This window comes from Schistocerca americana, chromosome 4 (assembly GCF_021461395.2).
Source record: "Schistocerca americana isolate TAMUIC-IGC-003095 chromosome 4, iqSchAmer2.1, whole genome shotgun sequence".
In the NCBI taxonomy this organism is placed as follows: domain Eukaryota; kingdom Metazoa; phylum Arthropoda; class Insecta; order Orthoptera; family Acrididae; genus Schistocerca; species Schistocerca americana.
Window position 1 is genome coordinate 496627580 of NC_060122.1, and position 26737 is coordinate 496654316.

Below are 26737 nucleotides of genomic sequence, written 5' to 3' on the forward strand. Positions count from 1 at the left end.
AAGAGTTGTGTATGTCTATTGTTCGCGTATTGCCCGCAGAAAAAGACAGTGTGTTCTGGGGAACCTTTTTCCCCGCATGTGTCTGCCTCAGACTCACGCGGAAGTGTGTTATGCGTTTTTCCATGTTTCCGCTACTTCGCAGCGCCCTATTGGTGGGAGTGTCCGGCGGCTTTGGACCACGTCTGGAAGGCGCAGCGGCGTGCCATTGGCGGAAGGGCGCGGATCGCGTTTCCTCCGCGGTCGGCAGCCCCTGGAGCGCGCTTCCCGCGCCGGGTAGGGTGGCGGGGAGCGGCGGCGGCAACGACGACGGCGGCGGCCGCGGCAGAGCCAGTCGGCGACGCCACAGTCTGCAGCGGGCGCGCGCCCCGGCCGCCGGCAGCCACCACTCACTCCACACCAGACGCTCACAGCCGCCATGCCGGCGTTCCCAGCGAGACTGGCGCCGCAGCCCCGGTCCGTCGCCATCGTCGGAGGCGGGCTGGTGAGTTCCGTAGCCAAAGCTCGCCTTCCGCACCCCTGTCCGTCCCCAGAGCGCCGAACTGGTCACTGAAGTGTGGCACACCCTGCTCGATAAGGGCTTACCTGCACCGCGATGGCATTTGCACTCTGTGTTCCCACATTTGTGCCATCCACTAAATCAGGTTGAGCAATGTTTTGATGCCAGAGGTAAGTAAAGACCACCTGCGAAAAGGAAACAATGAATACCCGCAATAGGTAAGCGACGTTTACCAGCGAAGAGCTTAAACCGCGTACTTAACAACGCCCGTCACTTTTGTGAATGAAAACATGGTCCAGGTAGGCTGTATTATTTTTTTATTATTATCTATGTGACTGACCAATTTCAAGCTTTGGTCGTTTTCAACCACGCGTTTTAAGCTTGCAGCTTCATTTTACAATATAATACATCGCTAGTACATATCGACAGGAATACATCCTACTTCTGGTCCCTATGGCACAAGAAACAATATGCTGCAAGATGCTATTGTACATGGTTACGTCTATTAGCCGTCGGGTAACAGACGTAACCATGTACAACAGTATATTGTTTTTGTGCCACATGCGCACGGAAGTAAGATGTATTCCTGTCGACTTGTACCAGCTATATATTATAGTATAGTCCGCGGCTTGTGGTCTTGCGGTAGCGTTCTCGCTTGCCGGGCACGGGGACCCGGGTTCGATTCCCGGTGCGGTCAGGGATTTTTTCTGCCTCGAGATGACTGGGTGGTGTGTGTCTTTCGTCTTCATTTCATTCTCATTCACTCGCAAGTCGCCGTAGTGGCGTTAAAGAACTTGTGGAGCGGCGGCCGAGCCGCCCCGCGAGAGGTTTCCCGGCTACCAATGCCATACGCTAATTATTATTATTATTATTGTAAAATGAAGTTGGAAGCTTAGGATACGTGCTTGATCATGACCAACGGTCGAAATTGGCCTGTCTCATAGATAATGATGATGATGCTGTTGATGATGATGATGATAATAATAATAATAATAATAATAATAATACAGCCTACCTGGACCATATCTACGTTAACAAAACACGTTGAGCCTGCACACTACACAAAAAATTAAACAATTTAAAAAGTCCGTCGCTGTTGATATAATCTGTCAAACGTGAACAAAAATTTTAACAAAATTTCCGCAACCAGGATTCGCCTTTCACGTCCCTTCTCCTTAAAATGCGACACTGGTCACCAACATGCAAAACAGCCCCGTCCCTATGGTCAGCACAGTGGTACGCGTTCATTAGGTCCCAGTGCTCGTACCAGTAACTAAATCAGATTGATGAAGTTTGGTTTGTGGGGCGCTCAACTGCGCGGTCATCAGCGCCCGGAAATAAGACTGATCAACTGTCACGTGCCGAAGGTAATCAATAATTACCTGCAGAAAGTATGCGTGAAAGCTATGCAATGCCCACCTTAAGCATAACATCTAATAACGTGGTCCGCACTGTTAGTTTTACCTATCAATAGTTTACAGAAATTAAAATTCCGTCTCCTTTTCTGCTGGTGATCGGCGTATTCGCACGTGATTTTCATAGCGAATAACGAAAAAAAAAAAAATTCAGCTTACTACCCATGTTACAAAAAGTAGTGAACACCTGTGAAAGGAAAGCAATCATTGCCTCTCTCGGACGAATGCTCTACATAATCAGTCCCTTCAAGCCGCGCCTGCCACACTATTTGTTTTAGCTACTGGTTCTAAACGTAACCTAGAACATTTTGCTACGTTGCAGGTGATTGCCGTATGTGCGACAGTGCATGTTTAACGAAAAAAATCTATCGTGTCTCCCGTAACAGCAAGAGTAATTACTATATGTGAAAGGGATGCAATGACTGGTTGCGAAATATTTAAAAATAATCAGCTCTTCCACCGAGGTACGTAATTGTTGCTTTTAATCAAGAATGGAGAACAAAACCACTCACAAGCCTACGTGCCATTCAGAAGAAAAGAGTTTTCACTGCCGGCACGGTAGCTCAACGTGTTCGGTCAGAGGGCTGCTCGCCTTCTGTAATAAAAAAAAAAAAAACTGAGTAAAGGAATCAACGATCAACTTGAACGGATGTCTTGTGACGTCCGTCCAGATCAAACGCAACGAAAAATACCGAACAAACTGAAAAAAAAGAAAAAAAGTTGGTAGAACACTTGCCTGCGAAAGGCAAAGGTCCCGAGTTCGAGTCTCGGTCCGGCACACAGTTTTAATCTGTCAGGAAGTTTCATATCAGCGCACACTCCGCTGCAGAGTGAAAATCTCATTCTGGAAATACCCTATACTGTGTTTGAGGACGCTTTTAGTTGAATATAAATGGGAAAATCAGGGACAGTAATTTATTCGTAACTCGTGAGATGAGAGTAATACAATGCATGCCAAAAATTTTTGACAACAGTATATTACGCTGCTATACCTGGAAACACATTTCCTTCCTCTTCTCTCTTCCTTCTTTTCTTTTATAAGAAAGGGAACTCGGAATGCGTGTCAAATGAGTATGAATACCAATTAAAGTCACAGCGTGGTAAATTTAAGAAAGCATTCTTGAAATCAGCTACATTATTATACATCCCTCGTTTCGATACAACGTATTGCCGGCCGCGGTGGTCTAGCGGTTCTAGGCGCTCAGTCCGGAACTGCTCGACTGCTACGGTCGCAGGTTCGAATCCTGCCTCGGGCATGGATGTGTGTGATGTCCTTAGGTTAGTTAGGTTTAAGTAGTTCTAAGTTCTAGGGGACTGATGACCACAGATGTTAAGTCCCATAGTGCTCAGAGCCATTTGAACCATTTTTTTGATACAACGTATTACGTAATACTCCATTTTATCTCCGAAACAATACATATTGTAATGTAAGGACCCTCCGTTTGTTTTTATGCCTGTAAGTGAAAGTTAATGTCAGGAAGTAATGTAGGAATTTTGAAATGGTTTTCACTAATAGATAGACGATTCGCGAGGAACGTTTGTGTAAATACTTTCTTACCTCTACGCCAGACAAGACGTCGTGCCGTAGATATTTAGTGGTCCCGTGAGAAGTCGGGGTAGGTTCCTAGTAACAAATAAATTCACTTCCAACTGGACTTTCACAGCGCATTCAAGCACTAGTTCTCTGTTCATCATAGTGACAGCAACTCTGGAAACTTTTATACAAATAATACTGTTTTTCATAAACGAAAGTTCTCTGAGATAATTCAGACTACAAGTTATATTCACGCGCTTATGAGAACATGTTCTATTTAAGCTTCTACATAGAATAAAAATCGCACTCAGTAATGGCACTGGAAACACCTTTAGAGAATTTACTTAAAAATTTGTCGTAGTGAATCTGCTTGCAAGCTTATCAATTCAGTGAATAATTGTAGTGAAAGATATTATTGTCCATTATCTCTTTCTTTCCATCTGTGTGGAAATAAACAGATTAGAATCAATGCTAACTTACATCTACTATACTATGAGAAAAAATAGAAGCCCTTCTTTTTTACTAACAAAGTATGTGTTGATATTTAAAATGTCTCAGAAACAAATATTTTAATAGTTAAATTACGTAGCCATGAGCACAGTAATTAGAAGGTTGAAGATTCTAAAAAGAGATTTCCGTTGCTTAACGAGACGCTCACTCCGAGAAAAGTTTTACGTATGTAAACAGAAAAAAAATCAAAGACTAAAATACGAGTACATCGGATGCCATGTTAAACGATAGTTCCACTCATTTCCAACACAGTCTGCTGGAATACGGGTAGAGCAAAAGCTAGTCACCAGCGGCAGCGCCACACGTAACAACGTCGGGCTGTCAAGCTACTTGTCTTTCCTCGTACTTATGAAACTGCTCTCTGAACTTATCACGAATCTTCGTCTTTGTACGTTTCAATGGAGTGTCTTTGTAACAGCACTAATAGGACGTGAGGGGAGATGAAAATGTGTAATGGAAACAGAATGCAAGTTGGCGTTCTATCATGTCTTTCCCCATCCAAAAAAGGAAAGATACTTGTGGACAGACTTAGCGCTAAAGAGTTCCACGGCTGGAACCCTCTTATCAGTGCACCTACTTTTGATTTTCAGTCAATGGGTCGCACTTGTTCAGGCGATACAATTAAGAGCCGTACTTCCGAGTCTCATGAAACAAACTATATTGTGAAACTTCCTGGCAGATTAAAACTGTGTGCCCGACCGAGACTCGAACTCGGGACCTTTGCCTTTCGCGGGCAAGTGCTCTACCATCTGAGCTACCGAAGCACGACTCACGTCCGGTACTCACAGCTTTACTTCTGCCAGTACCTCGTCTCCTACCTTCCAAACTTTACAGAAGCTCTCCTGCGAAACATGCAGAACTAGCACTCCTGAAAGAAAGGATATTGCGGAGACATGGCTTAGCCACAGCCTGGGGGATGTTTCCAGAATGAGATCCCCCAGGCTGTGGCTAAGCCATGTCTCCGCAATATCCTTTCTTTCAGGAGTGCTAGTTCTGCATGTTTCGCAGGAGAGCTTCTGTAAAGTTTGGAAGGTAGGAGACGAGGTACTGGCAGAAGTAAAGCTGTGAGTACCGGACGTGAGTCGTGCTTCGGTAGCTCAGATGGTAGAGCACTTGCCCGCGAAAGGCAAAGGTCCCGAGTTCGAGTCTCGGTCGGGCACACAGTTTTAATCTGCCAGGAAGTTTCATATCAGCGCACACTCCGCTGCAGAGTGAAAATCTCATTCTGGAAATTATATTGTATAAATATTATCATGGTAAGACTGTATAATTTACAAAAACTCATCAGCCGTGTGTAAAACTTTAAAGTTTGCTATCAGCAGTGAGCCAATCGAGGAGCTTTTAGTATACATTGAAGTAGAAATTCAAGGGTATTCTTTAAGTAAGAGAACACTGTTAACATAGTACAAAGTCATACATTCCAATGTTTCCTAATCTTCCGGTCTCGGGTAAGCTGAACACTAAAAATAAATCTAAGTAATCAAAATAGGGAGAACGAATATTCATATTCTTTAGACGAGAAGGTGTCTACTGGTCACTTGCTATAATATAAAATTTTGTGCCGAACACAAATACGGACATTTGTTTTACACGGACAGTGCTTTTGCGTATGTGCCATCACAGCAGTTCTGAGGGACATGCGCAGAACTTCAAACTTAGTTCCCGTCAATTCGTTCCAAAGTCCATAGCAGCTTTCTCACGATGTTGTGTAGTGCACCAGAAGCATTTACCCATCAACTATTCGCGATTGGTGCGGGGGAAGGGCGGCAAAAGACGACGTTAACCCATATAACATGGAAGAACAGTTATCGGCAGTCTACTGTATGAACTTAAACTTCTCTGTTTTTGCTGTTGCGATCATTACATGAATTCCATTTTGAGGCCATCCGATGTGGCCGAGCGGTTCTAGGCACTTCAGTCAGGTACCGCGCTGCTGCTACGGTCGCAGGTTCGAATCCTGCCTCGGGCATGGATGTGTGTGATGTCCTTAGGTTAGTTAGGTTTAAGTAGATCTAGGTCTAGGGGACTCATGACCTCAGATGTTAAGTCCCATGATGCTTAGAGCCATTTGAACCATTTTTTTTTTCCATTTTGAGGAAAGCAATAGGCTTTTTGAATCGAACTGAAACATAGGATTAGTGATGTCTGAGAACAAATCTTCTACAAGATGTACAAACCCAGTTTTTGTAGCGTCACCCGTTGGAGTTTGTTGAACATACCTGTGACTATCTTGTGGTGAAAAATTACGCAACTCTTCTTTGCTTCATCTCTATTTATTCCATTAGACCAGCTTAAGATTTGCTCAATGATGGTTTTACAACGGGCCTCTATCGTGGACGAATTAGATTTTCTTGGGTATCTTCCACTGTCTGCCATCTGTTTTCCCTACAGCTATATTAAGCGGTTATTCAACTTTAAAGCTGGGAGCAGATACTCTTACGCTTGAGGGTTATGACTATGTTCATAGAGTGCTCCCAAATCGTATGGTCAAAGGGTATTTGATCTTCCCGTCTGCTTACATACATTACATTACATTTACTAATATTGCGTGTTAGTAGCCAGTCTTTGCACCGAAACCGTATCATCTACATATTAAATTGTAACGAAATGTTCATGAACAGTGTTAACAACTATCCGGTTTGCTGATGTGTTGTTATGACCAGGTTACTATTTATGTTTTACTCGTAACAGTCGGGCTCCCCCAAAAGAGTATGAAAAAGCGCATAAAAACGAGGCGTTGTTGTTGGTGTATCTCCTTGACCGTCTGAAACCTGTCCTGGTTCACCTTCACAACTTAAGAGGAAGAGAGATTGCAGCTTTCCATTGGCTAGTTATTAGTCTTAGCTTCCATGGAAGTTGCCCAAATCCGATTTTGCTAGAAAATTTTAAATAACCTCCATGATTCGGTAATTACATGCAAACCACCCGGTGTCTCACGAGCACTGTTGTTGTTGTGGTCTACAGTCCTGAGACTGGTTTGAAGCAGCTCTCCATGCTACTCTATCCTGTGCAAGCTTCTTCATCTCCCAGTACCTACTGCAACCTACATCCTTCTGAATCTGCTTAGTGTATTCATCCCTTGGTCTCCCTCTACGATTTTTACCCTCCACGCTGCCCTCCAATACCAAACTGATGATCCCTTGATGCCTCAGAACATGTCCTACCAAGCGATCCCTTCTTCTAGTCAAGATGTGCCACAAATTACTCTTCTCCTCAATTCTATTCAGTACATCCTCATTACTTATGTGATCTACCCGATCTTCAACATTCTTCTGTAGCACCACATTTCTAAAGCGTCTATTCTCTTCTTGTCTAAACTATTTATGGTCCATGTTTCACTTCCATACATGGCTACGCTCCATAGAAATACTTTCAGAAACGACTTCCTGACACTGATATCTATACTCGATGTTAACAAATTTCTCTTCTTCAGAAACGCTTTCCTTGCCATTGCCAGTCTAGATTTTATATCCTCTCTACTTTGACCATCGTCAGTTATTTTGCTCCACAAATAGCTAAACTCATCTACTACTGTGTCTCATTTCCTAATCTAATTCCCTCAGCATCACCCGATTTAATTCGACTACATTATCCTCGTTTTGCTTTTGTTGATGTTCATCTTATATCCTCTTTACAAGACACTGTCCATTCCGTTCAACTGCTCTTCCAGGTAATTTGCTGCCTCTGACAGAATTACAATGTTATCGGCGAACCTCAAAGTTTTTATTTCTTCTCCGTGGATTTTAATTCCTACTTAGAATAATTCTTTTGTTTCCTTTACTGCTTGCTCAATATACAGATTGAATAACACCGTGGATAGGCTACAACCTTGTCTCACTCCCTTCCCAACCACTGCTTCCCTTTCATGCCCCTCGACTCTTATAACTGCCATCTGGTTTCTGTACAAATTGTAAATAGCCTTTCGCTCCCTGTATTTTACCCCTGCCACCTTTAGAATTTGAAAGAGACTATTCCATTCAACATTGTCAAAAGCTTTCTCTAAGTCTACAAATGCTAGAAACGTAGGTTTGCCTTTCCTTAATCTATTTTTTAAGGTAAGTCGTAGGGTCAGTATTGCCTCACGTGTTCTAACATTTCTACGGAATCCAAACTGATCTTCCCCGAGGTCGGCTTCTACCAGTTTTTCCATTCGTCTGTAAAGAATTCGTGTTAGTATTTTGCAGCCGTGGCTTATTAAACTGATCGTTCGGTAATTTTCACATCTGTTGACACCTGCTTTCTATGGCATTTGAATTATTATATTCTTCTTAAAGTCTGAGGGTATTTCGCCTGTCTGATACATCTTGCTCACCAGATGGTAGAGTTTTGACAGTGCTGGCTCTCCCAAGGCTATCAATAGTCCTAATGGAATGTTGTCTACTCCCAGGGCCTTGTTTCGACTTAGATCTTTTACTGCTCTGTCAAACTCTTCACGCAGTATCATATCTCCCATTTCATCTTCATCTACGTCTTCTTCCACAACCATAATATTGTCCTCAAGTCCCCTTGTATAGACCCTTTATATACTCCTTCCACCTTTCTAGTTTCCCTTCTTTGCTTAGAACTGGGTTTCAATCTGAGCTCTTGATATTCATACAAGTGGTTCTCTTTTCTCTAAAGGTCTTTTTAATTTTCCTGTAGTCAGTATCTATCTTGTCAACGGCCTTTGCGCGGTGGTAACACCGGTTCCCGTCAGATCACCGAAGTTAAGCACTCTCGGGCTGGGCTAGCACTTGGATGGGTGACCATCCGGTCTGCTGAGCGCTGTTGGCAAGGGGGTGCACTCAGCCCTTGTGAGGCAAACTTAGGAGATACTTGATTGAGAAGTAGCGGCTCCGGTCTCGGAAACTGACATACGGCCGGGAGAGCGGTGTGCTGACCACATGCGCCTCCATATCCGCATCCAGTGACGCCTATGAGCTGAGGATGACACGGCGGCCGGTCAGTACCACTGGGCCTTCATGGCCTGTTCGGGAGGAGTTGTTAGTATCTATCTTACCCCTAGTGATATATGCCTCTACACATTACATTTGTCCTCTAGCCATCCCTGCTTAGCCATTTTGCACTTCCTGTCGATCTCATTTTTGAGGCGTTTGTATTCCTTTTTGCCTGTTTCATTTACTGCTTTTTTATATTTTCTCCTTTCATCAATTAAATTCAATATTTCTTCGGTTACCCTAGGATTTCTACTAGCCCTCGTCTTTTTACCTACTTGATCCTCTGCTGTCTTCACTCTTTCATCTCTCAAAGCTACCCATTCTTCTTCTACTGTATTTCTTTCCCCCGTTCTAGTCAATCGTTCCCTAACGATCTCTCTGAAACTCTCTACAACCTCTGGCTCTTTCAGTTTATCCAGGTGCCATCTCCTTAAATTCCCACCTTTTTTCCCACCCCATGAGCACTATAAATTTAAAAGACAAAAACAAAAAAATGGTTCAAATGGCTCTGAGCACTATGGGACTCAACTGCTGAGGTCATTAGTCCCCTAGAACTTAGAACTAGTTAAACCTAACTAACCTAAGGACATCACAAACATCCATGCCCGAGGCAGGATTCGAACCTGCGACCGTAGCGGTCTTGCGGTTCCAGACTGCAGCGCCTTTAACCGCACGGCCACTTCCGCCGGCAGACAAAAACACACAGAAGATATTGTACTAATAGTATAAAGATGCAAACGAGTATCAAATTACTACTAGTGTTGAGAAAAGAGTCATAAAGACACAAAACACGGAAGATTAAAAATAATTCTTCGAAGCCGGCTGTTAGAAACACTGTAAAAACTTTGTAAAGTTAGCACTCAAAACACGTAGCTTCATATTAAGACTATCGTCTAACTTGGAAAAAAATAGACATATATTGACGACCCGGATTTGTATTCAAAAAGTTATTGATTTATATTAATTCATAGATTCTAAGAAATCTCGTTTCCAAAAGTACGAGGCGCAAACAGATACGTTATAAAAAGAAGTGAGAATGAAGTATTGTTGTTTCTATTATGTGTTAATAACTGAAAAAAATCTTATATTCTCTTTCACTGTCTGCGATAAAGGATACAGTCATCAACATGAGAGGCTTCTGTTACAGGCTGTTGCTTTAAGCTTTCAATCTATGACCACTCTTGCCAGAGACAGTAAATGCTTTCTCCTCCTCTGCCACCTCTGCCAATGATGTTGCAATAAAGAGAAAATGAAAAATGTGAAATTATACTTTCTTATTTTGACTGCATCCTTGTCCATATCGAAAATTTTAGTTTCTTAGCCCAACACTTAATGATTAGTAATTCACTTTCCACAACAGACCGGAACATTTCCATAAAGGTTCGACGCTACTGAAATAAAGATATTTTATATTCTAACGTATTTCCAAAAATATTTCACATCAATAAATCTATCTTTTAATTTCAGACAGTCCTCACAAGAGCAGACAGTTGAGAAGACCTTTTTTATTGTAATTCGTCGAAGAGAAACACATAGAAACTTGATTTGTTCGTTCCCTTGCTCGCCGACCTAGTGAGTGCAATTCTGTTTCCAAGTGTGCCAAATATCTCCTCCAGTGTACTTGAAGGTGGCTCAGCTCCTTCAAAGTTAAGGATCTGTCCTGACTACTGAATTGCTGCTTTTGTTGTGGAGTCAGGAAACGCCACTTTGTCAAAGCAAAAATTTTTCAGTATAAACTGTAAACACCAGCTCCACGGACAGAATTTCAGAGATTGCCTAGGGATATTTTCTGAGTATTTTGGTATGAAGTACCTATAGTCTCCAGTGGCTCGTAGCAGGGTATTTGTATTTCTTTAGGTGTCTTCCACTTAAAATATCTCCGCAACAGGCTAGTCCTGACGCTGTGAGCTGAATTTCTTGTTTACAAACACAACTTGTTCCATTCACACAAGTGCGGGTGGTCATAATTAAAGTGCATATACTCACAGAGGTCCATTGTGGGCTGTGATTATGGTACAGCAGCGAAATTTTGATTTTATTGTTAACTGCCACTTACACAGTTTGTTCAATGTGAGCACTGAAGACTTCGACGAGATGCCGTACTACGCCAGATTTGCTCGTGGTGGCCAAAACTGAAACTAATTTCTTTCCAGTGTAAATCGGTTCCGCATTAACGCATTAGCATATCTGTCAAATTTCGCTTCATACGATAATTAGAGCCCACACTGGACCTCCGTGATTAGCTGGACACTATTGACAAGAATAAAACTCGCTTTACTCTTCGCCCGGGTTTGTTCAAGCAGTGGTGAGCTTGTGGCTCCAGCAACAAACTCAAACATTCGACAGTGACGGTATCAGCAAACTACTCCCTCGTTGAGAGAAATGCATCCGTAACCAAAGTGACTACGTTGAGAAATAATTATCTAGACATGAAGAAAAAACACATTTCATTTTAAAATCTTTAAGAGTTTTCAGATGAAAATTTCGACGGCGTTATTTTTCAGCACGGCCTCGTAACCCAGTACTGCGACCGACCATTGTGTATTGACTGAAGCTCTCTATTTTTAAATCTTGGTAATTTTTACGCATTTCAAGCAGAGGTATTAGAAGCGTAAGTTGTGTTGTCTTGGAAGTAAAACGAAAAGTTTGATTAGGGTTGCATATTGAGAAATTCACTAAGCTTAAGGAAGAAGTGATTAGCACAAAAAAATCACCTATGATTAGCGCAGGACAAACCCGGAGAATAGCAGGAAAAGAATCTGAGTCGGATAACGGAGCAGCGATACTATCGCTACACAACTGTACAGACACTTCTGTTCAGCAGATTACACTGCAGTGTATAAAGCTAAAGGAGAATAGTGTAAAAAGAGGAGCGTCCTGTGGCACGTCGGTATTGCAGGACAAGTAGCCGTGAAAATAATATCAATATTACAAAAAAATCTCACTATGTATAGAGGCTCAAACCATATCATTTGTGGCACTAGCATTAGACCAACTACAACATGTCACATATGTTTTCGAGTACAACGCTATATACTATTAAAATATTTTTTTACCTTACCTCACTCACATATTGCGATTAGTAGCAAAAATTCTCCGACATAGTATGTATCAGGCGTACAGAGTGTATCTGGGAGCTGTTTACTAAGTTTAATGCTTTCAGGCATCGTATTTTTACATATTTTGTTGAGATATTGCATATAATACAGAATAAATGAGATTTAAATCCACATCCGGCCACCTAGTCTAAGCTTCCTTTTGTTTCTTAAATTTAGAGTGGATAGGGCCGATTTCCTTGTCCCCCTTTTTAACGACTTCGTCTTTGACGGAACGTTAGACTCTTATTTATCGTATATGTACATCGCTCAAGGCAACAAAAAAAAAAAAAGGTTCAAATAGCTCTGAGCACAATGGGACTCAACTGCTGAAGTCATAAGCCCCCTAGAACTTAGAACTACTTAAACCTAACTAACCTAAGGACAACACACACATCCATGCCCGAGTCAGGATTCGAACCTGCGACCGTAGCGGTCGCGCGGTTCCAGACTGTAGCGCCTAGAACCGCTCGGCCACCAGTAGTCGGCCGCTCAAGGCACAATCTTACGACTTTTTACTAGGCTAATCGGAACATCTGCAGTACAGTCCAAGTAAAATTTTAAAATTTTATATTTACTTAGTCCGCTGCTCGTGGTCTCGCGGTAGGGTTCTCGCTCCCCGAACTCGGGGTCCCGGGTTGGATTCCCGGCGGGGTCAGGGATGTTCACCTGCCCCGAGATGACTGGGTGTTGTTGTGTCGTCTTCATCATCATCATTCATCCCCGTTACGATCGGAGGAAGGCAACGGCAAACCACCTCCATTAGGACCATACGCTCTGCGCTCTGTCAAGAAGCATGGGACTGCATTTCCAATCTTACTTGCGTATTCCTAGGTTGTCAGGTGACTGGTTCACTAAAGACACCTCACACGAATTTGACAGAATTTCAGTCTTAATCACTAACATCATTAAGTGCGTAACATAGCGAGATTTTTTTATTGGGCTGCAGCTGAACGTGACTAATGGTTTACAAACACAAACTCGTGACTGCAGAAGATTAACATGTACAGATTTCAGGATGTAAGTTATACGTGTCTTCCCACGCTAAGGCTATTACAAAACAAGAGTAACGCTTGGTCAGAAGAGAGACCATGTCCCTTGTTTCCTGCAGACAGAGTTCTGCTGTCTTACGTATAATATGTGAATCACAGCAAGGCGGTGAAATTGTGCGTCAACTGGACACGTACTCCCAAGCTGAAGCACGCAGGACAGTACGATTCTTGTCGGGAAAATGTCTAAATTGCAAAAAGATTCACCTTAAATTCTGGCAATATGTGGATCAAATGCATTGTAGCGGCGAGATCCAGTGAAATGGTGCCAGCAATTTGACCAAAGCCGCATGGACGTAGGTGATGCTGATCGGATGCACCGCGTGATTTCCATCTCTTCAGTAAGATAAAAGAACAAACGAAATGAAAGATTTGGCACGATGAGGACGTTCACACAGCGTTTGTCGATTTGCTCCGTGACTAAGGAGCGGATTTCAATGTCAACGAACTGAATGACTGGTAGAACGTTTGCACTGTTGTTCACAAAGACTTTGTGACTATGTTTAAAAATAGTTTCATATCCTTGTGTCAGTTTGAAGTGTAGAGTAGTATTCAATAAAGTTGCATGGCTTGCCATGATAATGATAACTTTTATTTTTGAAATTCCCTCGTATGTCAGAAAGAGATTCAGAGAATGGAAGGGGAACCGGCCGGAGTGGCCGAACGGCTCTAGGCGCTACAGTCTGGAACCGCGCGACCGCTACGGTCGTAGGTTCGAATCCTGCCTCGGGCATGGATGTGTGTGATGTCCTTAGGTTAGTTAGGTTTAAGTGGTTGTAAGTTCTAGGGGACTGATGACCTCAGAAGTTAAGTCCCATAGTGTCCCGAGCCATTTGATTTTTGAATGGAAGGGGGCGCGTCATCGAGGGTTACAATCGAGATTCAGGCTATCATTGCTGGCTTCTGCAGAGTCTGGTAATCCGTTACTTGAAGGAATCAGAAGGGAGACAAAAAAGTCACGGTTTGTCTTCATAGTTTGTAGAAGCTGGGCTAGTTTTTTTGGAAGAAAGGGAAGGGCATTTTTAAGAAAACAAGCAGTTATTCGCATGAAGTTTATTGGAGAAACTACGGGAAACCCAAACCAGTATGCGATCAGGGCTTTGTGGTCCCTTGCCTCTCACTTAGGAAGCTTGTATCTTACACAAATGAAAAATATGGAAAACCTTGGCTATAAGATGTGGTAACATGATAGGACAAGTGTTAACGATATCAAGGAACAGCCACGAGGTATTAGAGGGAGGGGAGGGACACAGTAGGGGGAGACAGAGTTTGGAATATACCAACAAATAATCGAGGACATTGGGTGTAAGTACTACTATGAGGTGAAGAAGTTGGCACAGGAGGCGCAGTCTGCATCAAACTCGAATGCGTTGCGGAAGAGGAACATCTCTGGCATTAGGATGGCATATTGAACGAAGTGGCATGTGTGTCAAGAGCACCAATTATAAATGAAATAGTGGGAACAAACTGTGAATGAGTTATATATTTTTCTTCGAAATTAAGTTTGCGTCTTTATCAGAATTTTTGTCTATTCTCACAGCTGCTGTACACACCGGCACATTATTTCTTATACTGACCGCCGTCACTGTGAGTTAGTGAATGTTTATGCAGCTCTCGTGATTTCACCTTGAAGGTATTTACTGCTCACGATTGTTTTCCTTAACAGAATGTTTAGAAATTTCTTCCAAAAGTCACTAAATCCAGAAATTGGAAGCTTTTCAGAACTTTTATATCTTAACAAAGTTTTGTTTGAACAGCTTCGTGGACTGCCAAGTGTGATTTAGTCTCTTTCTTAACAGACCAAAGGCCCATGAACAATTTCAGCAATGATGTGTATCTTGCACGCTTAAAAAACGTTTTGAAAGAGATTCCAGACACCAGTCACTAAAACGAAAATAAGTAACAATTATTGACTTTAGAAACTTTTCTGAATAGTTTTGAGACGAGGGCCTACATAATTAAAAGAGACCACACTTTCGGTAAAAACGATAATCGTAAAAGTGAAGTTTGTTACTCGGGTACTTTAAAGGTCATAGCAAGTACCTTTCATGAAATTTCTGTAACTTATTTCATCTGCTGGGAACAATTCCACTCGGTAAACATGTCGTGCTGAAAAGACTAGATTCCACCCGGGAACAATTATTATTTTATTTTTAAGAGTGTTTTTTTGCCTTGGAAAACTTTAATTCGTATACGTATATCATTGTTTGAACCTGTGACCTGTTTGTTAGGTATAATAACTATATCGCGTGTTTCAGGAGGTGACGCAAGTCTTTCAATATGCCGGGTCTTTAATTATAGTGTGGAAAACATCGTTGTACGCTGTAAACATGTGTTTATGTTACGTCTAGCGAACAATTAGCCTACTCCTCACAAACACGCACCAACGGGCTTAGCTTCTTAAACCGACGGACACCTCACCATACACAGTTTCTTCGGGAGTCTCTCCGTAAGACATCCCGGAAACGGGTGGAATTACTCACTGCACACTGAATACAATTTGGTGAACGGGACAATTCACTGCCTCGTCAAACTTGGAGGTGAGATTATACCACCATCAGGTTTCGAGACGGCAACCTGTGATCATCTCATACCCGTCATGCGACGTATTCATACATTTATCTTGACGCTGCCACTGTGCACGTAGAAGTACCCACAGTTTACAGCAGTGGACGAATGAAGCATTCGGTGCAGCCCTTGGTTTTCAGCCGCATTTCATACAAAAAAAATGTCTCTGAGCACTATGGGACTCAACTGCTGAGGTCATTAGTCCCCTAGAACTTAGAACTAGTTAAACCTAACTAACCTAAGGACATCACAAACATCCATGACCGAGGCAGGATTCGAACCTGCGACCGTAGCGGTCTTGCGGTTCCAGACTGCAGCGCCTTTAACCGCACGGCCACTTCGGCCGGCCGCATTTCATACACTGGAGCTCCAAAGAAATTGATATAGGCATGCATATTCAAATACAGAGATATGTAAACACGCAGAATAACGCACTGCGGTCGGCAACGCCTATATAAGACAAGTGTCTGGCGCAGTTAGATTGGTTACTGCTGCTACAATGACAGGTTATCCAGACTTAAGTGAGTTTGAACGTGCTGTTATAGTCCGCGCACGAGCGATGGGACAGAGAATCTCCGAGGTAGCGATAAAGTGAAGATTTTCCCGTACGACCATTTCACGAGTGTACCGTGAATATCAGGAATCCGGTAAAACATGGAATCTCCGACATGGGTGAGGCCAGAAAAAGATCCTGCAAGAAAGGGACCAACGACGACTGAAGAGAATCTTTCAACATGACAGAAGTGCAACCCTTCCGCAAATTGCTGCAGATTTCAATGCTGCGCCGTCAACAAGTCTCAGTGTGCGAACCACTCAACGAAACATCATCGATATACGCTTTCGGAGCCGAAGGCGCAGTCGTGTACCCTTGATAAGTGCACTTTATTCCTCGCCTGGGCCTTTCAACACCGACACTAGACTGTTGATGACTGGAAACATGTTGCCTGGTCCGACGAGTCACATTTCAAATTGCATCGAGCTGATGGACGTGTGCGGGTATGGAGACAATCTCATGAATCCATGGACCCTGCATGTCAGCAGGGGACTGTTCAAGCTGGTGGAGGCTCTGTAATGGTGTGGGGCGTGTCCAGGGGACTGTCCAAGCTGGCGAAGGCTCTGGAATGGTGTGGGGCGTGTGCAGTTGAGTGATATTGGACCTCTGATACGTCTAGATATGACTCTGACAGGTGACACGTCCGTAAGCATCCTGCCTGATCACCTGTATCTGTTCGTGTCCGTTTTGCTTTCCGACGGACTTGGGCAATTCCAGCAGGACAATGCGACACCCCACACGTCCAGAATTGCTACAGAGTGGCTCCAGGAACAATCTTCTGAGTTTAAACACTTTTGCTGGCATCCGAGCTCCCCAAACATGAATATTATTGAGCCTATCTGGGATGCCTTGCAATCAGCCTCTCGTACTTCTACTGATTTATGGACAGCCCTGCAGTATTCATGGTGTCAATGGTGTCTAGTAATACTTCAGACATTAGTCGAGTCCATGCCACGTCGTGCTGCAGCACTTCTGCGTGCTCGCGGGGGCCCTACACGACATTAGGCAGGTGTACCAGTTTCTTTCGCTCTTCCGTGTATTAGCAAGCGTCTAGCAACTAACAGCTGAATTCAAGAACGTCAACTTAAGCTACGAACTTAGAGCGGAGTTTTCACTCTCAGTAACAAACAAAAATACTTACAGAAACAGTAACATTTTAAACTATGCTTAATTTTAATTGACCTTGGTTCACTCGGCCTTCATCTGAGTAAAGTTGGCCGTTTACCTCACGGTAGAGGGTAAGAATCACAGCTCCTACGGGTGTGAGGGTTTGACAGAGAGATTTCGTTATTTCTCTTCCAGGACTGACAACTCACGGGAGCACGCGAACGTATCAAGCAGCGGCTATGATATAAATTTTGACATGACAATAACAAACATTCGTGAATGCACATTATAGAAACGATGATCTTCAAATGCGCTAAGTACTTGTAGCGAGAAATATGAAATTAAATTAAGGTTGTTGTAATACAATTCAATGAGTAGTAGAAAAATGACATTCAAAACATTTAGTAAAATTTGCGGTCGCATATTACATAAGGCATTTAAATGTAGTAAAATTACTGTTATTAATCAGTTAATTGTTCGCTCACACGGACAGCACGACAGCACTTCGTCAGTGTCACAACTTTGGGGTCGCTGAGGTGGCAGCAATATGGAACAGAGGATAGTCAACATGAAGTGTTTTGAATGGTGCCTATTTACAAAGATTGGTACAAATGACAATTTATCGCACTCTTACTGTAGCTAGTCTATTGTGGCCTCATGAGACGCTAATTTATGTAGGTTACCATTAATAACGAGATCGATAAATATGCGGCCCAAGGTGCCGGTCCACTATGTCAGTACTCTTAGAAAAAAAATTTGACGACCACTGGTTTACAGGGTTCGATGCTAAACTAGTTCTGAAGCTGAATCCAGTAAGCCCCACGAGACAGCGGATTGGCGAACGCTAACTGCCCTAGCTACTCGTAGCGCTGAAGGTTATTTCCTCGTGCGGTCGTATGAATCACTCCTCAAGCCTCTCGTAAGGTTTGTGATGACGCAACAGCCACTTGCAGGTGGAGTGCTATTCTTTGGACTGCTGCGTTGGAGTCGGACACTTTAATAAATAATTACTTACGTAATGCCATTTGGCTCTCCCCCATCTAGGTATCTACTGCTACGGAAAATCAACTTAACGTTTAACTAGGCCAAAATTCGGAGCACAGTGAAAGCAGATATTTTTCTCGCCTAGTAGAAGTATGAGAAACCACAGCATTTTATAGTAACAACAAAAATTTCGCCACCTGCGACCACCACGCCACAGTTTAGACACGCCGTAATTTTGTCTTTCATAGTAAGCACTTAAACGAAACAGAAGGAGAAAAAAGGGCTCGGCCATTTGTTAAATCCATTCTAGTCCATACTCCTCACTACTTAGTACTAATTCAAAAAATTATGTGTCAGCTGGAAAAATGTTAAACACCTGACACAACTGTTAGGTATGTTGTTACCAAAGCAGTAATGCACAGATCTACCACACGCAGAACAGCAGCGCTGCGCGCACTTTACGTCACTAGAACATTAGGCCATAGATACTCATAGACTGTGCACGCCACTATCTCTGCAGTGTTGAGGTTTGAAACCAACATCGAAGTCATGTAGCGGTGGGCGAAAAGACGAGTTTCTGTGATTACTCACTATATGAAGTGGAGCCGATAGTCATAGTCTTTCTCATTTATAGCTGATATAAAGCACTGATTTTGACACAACTGAACAACTTTTGTGTTAATGTGATAATTATCGTTTTTACATTTGGCCAAGTGAAAGTGTAACGAACAGTTTGAAACACTGTACTGACAGTTAATTATTTTTGCAGACGATATAATTATACTTCTTATGTACTTTCCTGTTTTTGTTTTTGCTTCGTGGGTTATGTAGTTTGTCGCATCCACAGGAGCACAAAACAAAATATCAGTTCGGAATGTGATATTTAGTTTTCTGGCGGTTGCTCAAAAACGTGTCTGAAATGTTTTATTACGTTTTTGCAGGAAAATAGCTTAGTGCCCGCTGCTTCGCTCGCGTAGACTATAAGCTACTCACAGATATTTTTTTCGTTTTTCTTTAATCAAATTTTTCTTGTTCACAAGTAGCAACACCTTCTAAATTTTCACTCTAATTAGGACCACAGAAGCATGGTCTTTCCGGAATGTAGTTCTGACCAAAAGCGATTCTGATAGACGTAGTCCAAGGTTTCTGTTAATATTGCCTTTTGCGTTCTTGTGGTGATGTTTCCGTGCAAACATTCATTACTTAACACATATTTCTTTATATCTAACCGAGAAGTGAAATATCAATTTTCATAGGCATAGCTTTCATTACCTTTAAGTAACGAAATATTTTCTTAAAAATATTCATCCCCTACTTCACCCCTTTAGGGGCTGACTTTCTAAAAATAGTGAAATCCGTCTTTTTTTATTCCTAACAGGGAAGCCAGAAATCTTCATAGATTTATCTTCGAAAATGGCTGCCTAATTACACATTACCATGAAAACTTTCAGCCCCTATTTCACCCCGCTAGGGGTTGAATTCCCAGAAACACTGAAAAACGTATTTTTTGTTTCTAGCCGAGAAGTAAAGACAGATTTTCATATACTTAGCTTTAAAAATGCTTTCATAATGATATAAGCACTACCAACTGGTGAGCACGCTGTATGAGACAAGCGAAAAACCCTCAGACTTCAAGAAGAATATAATAATTCCAATCCCAAAGAAAGCTGGTGTTGACAGATGTGAAAATTACCGAATTATCAGTTTAATAAGCCACGGCTGTAAAATACGAACACGAATTCTTTACAGACGAATGGAAAAACTGGTAGAATCCGACCTCGGGGAAGGTCAGTTTGGATTCCGTAGAAATGTTGGAATACGTGAGGCAATACTGACCCTACGACTTATCTTAGAAAAAAGATTAAGGAAAGTCAAACCTACGTTTCTAGCATTTGTAGACTTAGAGAAAGCTTTTGGCAATGTTGACTTGAATCGCCTCTTCAAAATTCTAAAGGTGGCAGGGGTAAAATACAGGGAGCGAAAGGTTATTTACAATTTGTACAGAAACCAGATGGCAGTTATAAAGAGTCGAGGGGCATGAAAGGGAAGCAGTGGTTGGGAAGGGAGTGAGACAGGGTTGTAGCCCATCCCCGATGTTATTCAATATGTATACTGAGCAAGCAGTAAAGGAAACAAAAGAAAAATTCGGAGTAGGAATTAAAATCCATGGAGAAGAAATAAAAACTTTGACATTGTAATTCTGTCAGAGGCACCAAATTACCTGGAAGAGCAGCTGAACGGAATGGACAGTGTCTTGAAAGGAGAATATAAGATGAACATCAACAAAAGCAAAACGAGGATAATAGAATGTAGTCTAATTAAATCGGGTGATGCTGAGGGTATTAGATTAGGAAATGAGACGCTTAAAGTAGTAAATGAATTTTGCTGTTTGGAGAGCAAACAATTTATGATGGTCGAAGTAGAGAGGATATAAAAGATAGACTGGCAATGGCAAGGAAAGCGTTTCTGAAAAAGAGAAATTTGTTGACATCGAGTACAGATTTAAGTGTCAGGAATTCTTTTCTGAAAGTGTATGGAGTGTATCCATGTATGGAAGTGAAACGTGGACGATAAATAGTTTAGACAAAAAGACAATAGAAGCTTTTGACATGTGGTGCTACAGAAGAATGCTGAAGATTAGATGGGTAGATCACATAACTAATGAGGAGGTATTGAATAGAATTGGGTAGAAGAATAATTTGTGGCACAACTTGACTAGAAGAAGGGATCGGGTGGTAGGACATATTCTGAGGCATTTGGTATTGGAGGGCAGCGTGGAGGGCAAAAATCGTAGAGGGAGACCAAGAGATGAATACACTAAACAGATTCAGAAGGATGTAGGTTGCAGTAGGTACTGGGAGATGAAGAAGCTTGCACAGGATAGAGTAGCATGGAGAGCTGCATCAAACCAGTCTCTGGACTCAAGACCACAACAACAACAATGAAATATTTTCAAAAAAACATTTACTCCCTTACTTCAACCCCTTGAGGGTAGAAATTGCAAAAACACTGAAACATGTATTTTTTATTTGTAACCAAGAACTCCTGTCATTTAAATCCTACTTTGTACTATTTTTAAGAGAGAAATATGGATAACCACCAATAAAGTAATCAGTAAATAAGGCTTTCAAAGAGATTTCTACACTAAGTTCTGGGACTAAAATCAGATATCACTCTGTTAACTTACTTACCTATTAAAAGTTACCAATGTAAGTTAAATTTCCCCAACAACAACAATAGTAATAATAGTAATAAACTTTTCGTCACCCTAATGCAAACAGGGAATCAGAACCCGTTTCACACCATTTTGACATTAACTCTTGCATTTCTGACTTTGATGGAAGCTTTGCCAAAACACTTCGTGTCTTAAACTCTAGCGCAAACAGTTCGCAATCGTTTGGACGAATTGTTCTTCACAGAATACTCGACAATGAACATGCGTTGTTTTAGCGTTAGTATCATTTTGTGTCTGCTCCTCTCACACACACAAACGTAATGATACAGTGACGCGATTGGAACAGAGCATGCGGGAGATGCGCAAGCAGAGACATGTGACACCAACCCATTAGTGCACCCCAATCACTGTTTCCAGCATTTTCTGTGACGTTTAGTTCTGCTGACCATTAACAAGGCTCAAAACTGCAACAGTCTTATTCGGGCCAATTTCATTTTACTCACCCTAAAGTTCAGGATTTTCTTGGATGGTTCTTGATCTCTCTTTCTATTGATATGTTGTTCACACCTATCTCCAAATTCAGATGTTTCCGCTAATCTATATTTATACTAATATATATGAAGACAGGTCGTTGATTAAAGTTGGTACCAGAAATCTAGAGAAGTACTTGACTGAGTATCTTCAGATTTTTATATGATATTCTAATGATTGTTCAGACGGACATAGACTGTTTATTTTATAATACATATGATATCGTATAATTTTATAATATGTGTAATACGTAAACAGATACGTTGTTACCAAAAATCTCGGAAGATTCTTGACTGATTTACTTCAAATTTTTACACGATACAGTAGTAAACATTCAGGCGAACACAGGTGATATATTTTATAAATAACAATGTGCAGGTATTCTGTTGAAACAAAAAAGGTTTTGTTTGCACTTAGAACAAAGATCAGAGATAGGGGTAAGGGTGAAAAAGGGGGTTGAGGAAATAGATTTAGAGAGGGCGAAAGATGAGCTGAATACAGACAGGGGGGAAGATATGATGCACAGAGAGAGGGGGGAGGAGGAGGAGGTGGACAAAGTTAGAAAGAAGGGATAGATGGGCAGATAGAAGGGAAGAAGGACTTTAGGATGTAACTTGTATCCAATTCCCATACGAATTTAGCAATTGAAAAGCGTTGCTGGGTTTTCTAGTAGCATGTACAGTACATTCGACTAGTTACGAACGTATTCTTATAAATTTAAATCACTTTTTGTGCAGTCATTCATTCCCCTCAAAAATCTCGTCTCTGCTGCTTCGACGTCTACATCCACATCTACATCCACCTCCTGCAAACCACTGTGGAGGTTCTATCCACATTACCATATGTTAGGGTTATTTCCCCGTTTCATTCGCGGATGGAGTGCGGGTAGAATGACTGGTCGTAAATGCTTTGTGCACTAATCATTTCTTTGTGGTTCCTGCAGCATATTCTTAGACAGTTCACTTAGTACTTTTCCTCGATACTGCGTAAGTACACTTTGACAACACTGTCGGCGTCTGTCGCAGGGTGTCGACCAATTCAGGTTTTCCGACATTTTCGTGACGCTCTCCCGCAAATCTAACAAACCTGTGACCATTCACGCCCTTCTTTGCGTACATTCAATATCCCCAGTTAGTTCAGTTAGTCCTGTTTGGTAGTGATCTCACATGCTCGACAAATGCTGTGTGATGGAAGCAAAATTGGTTTTTAAACAGTCTTCTTTGTAGAATGACTGTATTTTCACAATATTCTACCAATGATCCTAAGTAAACCACCTTTTCATGTACCCTTTACCCTCAATGATAAATTCCATTCCATATTCCTACGACGTGTGGCACCCATGAGTATATACGAGTTGACTCGATCATTAATATTATTTTCATAGGGTAGTACTTTTCTGCGTTTCGTGAAGTACGCAATTCTGCATTTCTAAACATTTAAAGCAAGTTGCCAGTATGTTCAATACTTTGAAATTTTAGCAATATTAGAGTGGATATTCGTACAGTTTTTTCAGATAGTATATCACTGTAAATAACTCAATTATCTGGAGAAGTGCTGAGGATATTACTACGCTTGTATTTCTTTATCATCTTCCTTTTATTTGCACTCGCTTCCAAGTAATAGTATCGTCATAATTCTATAAATTTGATTTTTGTATCCTTTCAGCTTTGGTAGTTAAATTGGTGTTCCATTTATTGCCTGAATTTCAGCTACATCATTATCATAATCATAATCCGTGTGACAGATATGATATTTAAAACGTGACATCTGTTTAGTTATTTCTTTCTTAATTACTGTGTCCAATCATATTGGGTATTTATCCTGAAAGACCTTAAGTTTCGGTTTAAATTACGAAATTTTCTATGTTGTAGTCTCTATGCATTTTGTTTAGCCAATATGCCGCTAGCTAAATGTCATCTTCCCGGTCTTGTACTGTATAATCATCTGAAAATAATGGTGTGCTTAGATTAACGTGATTATGTAATTCAATTCCCGAATAAGAATATTGTTAAATTCTAACACTGTAAAAACAGAGTTAATAGTGAATGAAACTATTCGTAGTAAACGCGTTCTTCTTCATTTGTAAATCACCTATATTTGTAATTAGTTGTACTCCAAGAGTATATGAACTAGTTGGTTTCCCAGTTAAAATTATTGGATGTTTTAAAAACTACACTATGTGTATCCATTGGTTGTCGTTGCTTGACTACATTACTGTTACAAGATATGGGGCGAAGGTCGGTGGCTAAGAAAGTTAAGTAATTCTCTGATTGCAGATTAAAAGATTTGTGGTTCAATTCTTAGTTGGTTCTAGATGTTTTCCTTTACTTATTGCTTCTTTTTACCAGTGTCAGTGACTTGTCATATGTGAAAAACGCCTAGCTTCACCGTTGTATGATGTGTATTTTAAGCTCAAGTTGGGTAAATCACTTTAAAGGTAGAACGAACGCTAAGTAAAGTAACGTGTTGTTCAAACGAACCTTCGAGTTGTTAATAGCTTGAACTTACAGGTTCTAGGGCTGTCTGATACATACTGAACTCTCTGCATTGAGAGTTATCAAGTGATAATGGCAACTGTTGCCTACAACGTGTTAATTAAAGGCGTTTTGTTTCATTTATACGAAGTTCATACTTTCACACAGCTTGTCTTGTTAAATAAACTTATTGTTCATTGGATATTTATTTTCCTCGCAGGGATACAAGCGATTGAACTAGCTATATTTTCGATAACAACACAAGTTTTCTAAAATCAGCTTAACACTAAGGCCGTTTCTTTGACGCTAGTACGACCTGATTATCCAAGTTGTTATGAGTTTCAGATGTGCGAGAATCGTCACTGATTGTTCCATCTTGCTCTCGTTGTGCATAAAGTACCCGTCAATAATAATAATGATAATAATAATAATTATTATTATTATTATTATTATTATTATTATTTATTTCCTTTCTCAGACGTTATGTCTGGTTAAAAATGGAAAGTGACGCGGACCTTGATCAAGCGTGACTTCCTTTTAACTGTACGGTATATGTTACATTGCATTTAGGAACTTTCGGGTAATTGAACATGTGTCAATAATTACAGATTTTCTGTAGTTGTATATATACGTTTGGATGTACCTGTATTGCGTTGATGTACTGGTGGTTATTGTGTGGTATGACTCCTGTAGTTGATAGTATAATTGGTATAATGTCAACTTTATCCTGATGCCACATGTCCTTGACTTCCTCAGCCAGTGGGCAGTATTTTCAATTTTTTTCTCCTGTTTTCTTCTGTATATTTGTTGTATTGGGTATGGATATTTCGAATAGTTGTGTTAATTTCTTCTTTTCATTGGTGAATATGATGTCAGGTTTGTTATCTTGTGTTGTTTTATCTGTTATAATTGTTCTGTTCCAGTATAATTTGTATTCATCATTCTCCTGTACATTTTGTGGTGCATACTTGTATGTGGGAACGTGTTGATTTATTAGTTTATGTTGTATGGGATGTTGTTGATGTATTATTTTTGCTACATTCTCATGTCTTCTGGGGTATTCTGTATTTGATAGTATTGTACATCCGCTTGTGATGTGATGTGATTATTATTATTATTATCATTACTATTATTATTATTATCATTATTATTATTATTCATGTGCTCAGTGGCCTGGTGCAAGTCTTTTAACTGGACGCCACTTCGGCACTTTGCGTGTCCCTAACATACCCCAGTTATCCATCCGGGGAAAGAGGACCTACAGTTTAACACAATTTCCGAATGAAAGCTGGGTTAAAACTAAGACTGAAAAATCCGTGGTCCGGCGATATTCGATCTCGAGCCGTCTGTTCCCAGGCACGCACTTTACCATTTTTTTCCCTCTTCATTTTGTCCGTCATTGTTCTCATCATTTGGTCTCGGCGGACGTCACGTGACACTCTTCACGTTAATCGTTGAATATTTCACTGTTTTTTTTTGTTTGTTTTTTTTTATTACAAAAGGCAGCCAGCCCTCTGACCGGAGACGCAGATTTGCCGTGCGGGCTCCGCTAGATCACCAGGTCCGACGTACAGGTATTACAGAGAGTAAAGATCATAACGTCACATATGTCCAGCTGTATGTGTTTTCCACATTTGATACTCTAGATGTTAAGGTACTGTCAGTGCGTGAAGTGATTAAGCAAAATCATTGAAAATTTGCAGCAAAACGCCTGTCTCTAGATTTAAGTAAAACTCCTCCTAAGTTTCTGCAACGCTTTGGAATTAGGCATCATCATGCGTCTCAACGTTTTCTAATCAGTGCAAATTTCTACTGTGCTCGAAATTGCTCAGGGATATGTGGTAGTTTTCCTACATTTAGGTAGATGTGAGCTAGTAACTAAGAGTAAGTAGAGATATTGTGTGATGTTAGAGCGAGACACAACGAAAGTATTTCGTACTCATAGAAACGGATAGCTCCCTGGTACACAGGGTGCACATCGCCGCCTCCTTTTGTAAGTGAGAGTGTTTCAAAAAGTTCGTTTCGTTGACTGATACTGGGCAACGATGCTCCATTTAGTGAAAACAGAGGAAGACAGGCTTAGCAGAGTTTCGTAAGTGGTCTCCCAAGCATCTTTATTACTTTTCAGTGGATAAATTGTTAACATTAAGTTCCTTCTGGCTCAGTATCAGTTAGTATTAAACACACACGAAAATGTATCATTCAATGTAAACCGCATATTGTCATGGAAAGATTCTAGTAAAGCAGGCCTGCACAGATACGTAATATGTTCATCACTCTTGTATTTAGCCGAACTTGTGAATGATTTT

General features: G+C 41.2%; 1 protein-coding gene across 1 annotated transcript in view; it reads left to right on the forward strand.

Annotated features, from left to right (window-relative positions):
* The first annotated feature begins 341 nt into the window (after nt 1-341).
* LOC124612684 (kynurenine 3-monooxygenase-like) overlaps nt 342-26737 on the forward strand; it is a 189175-nt gene continuing 162779 nt past the window's right edge. Inside the window, exon 1 of the mRNA XM_047141019.1 lies at nt 342-481. Coding sequence (XP_046996975.1) covers nt 416-481 — 66 coding nt within the window. The 5' untranslated portion in view covers nt 342-415. The remainder of the gene's footprint in view (nt 482-26737) is intronic.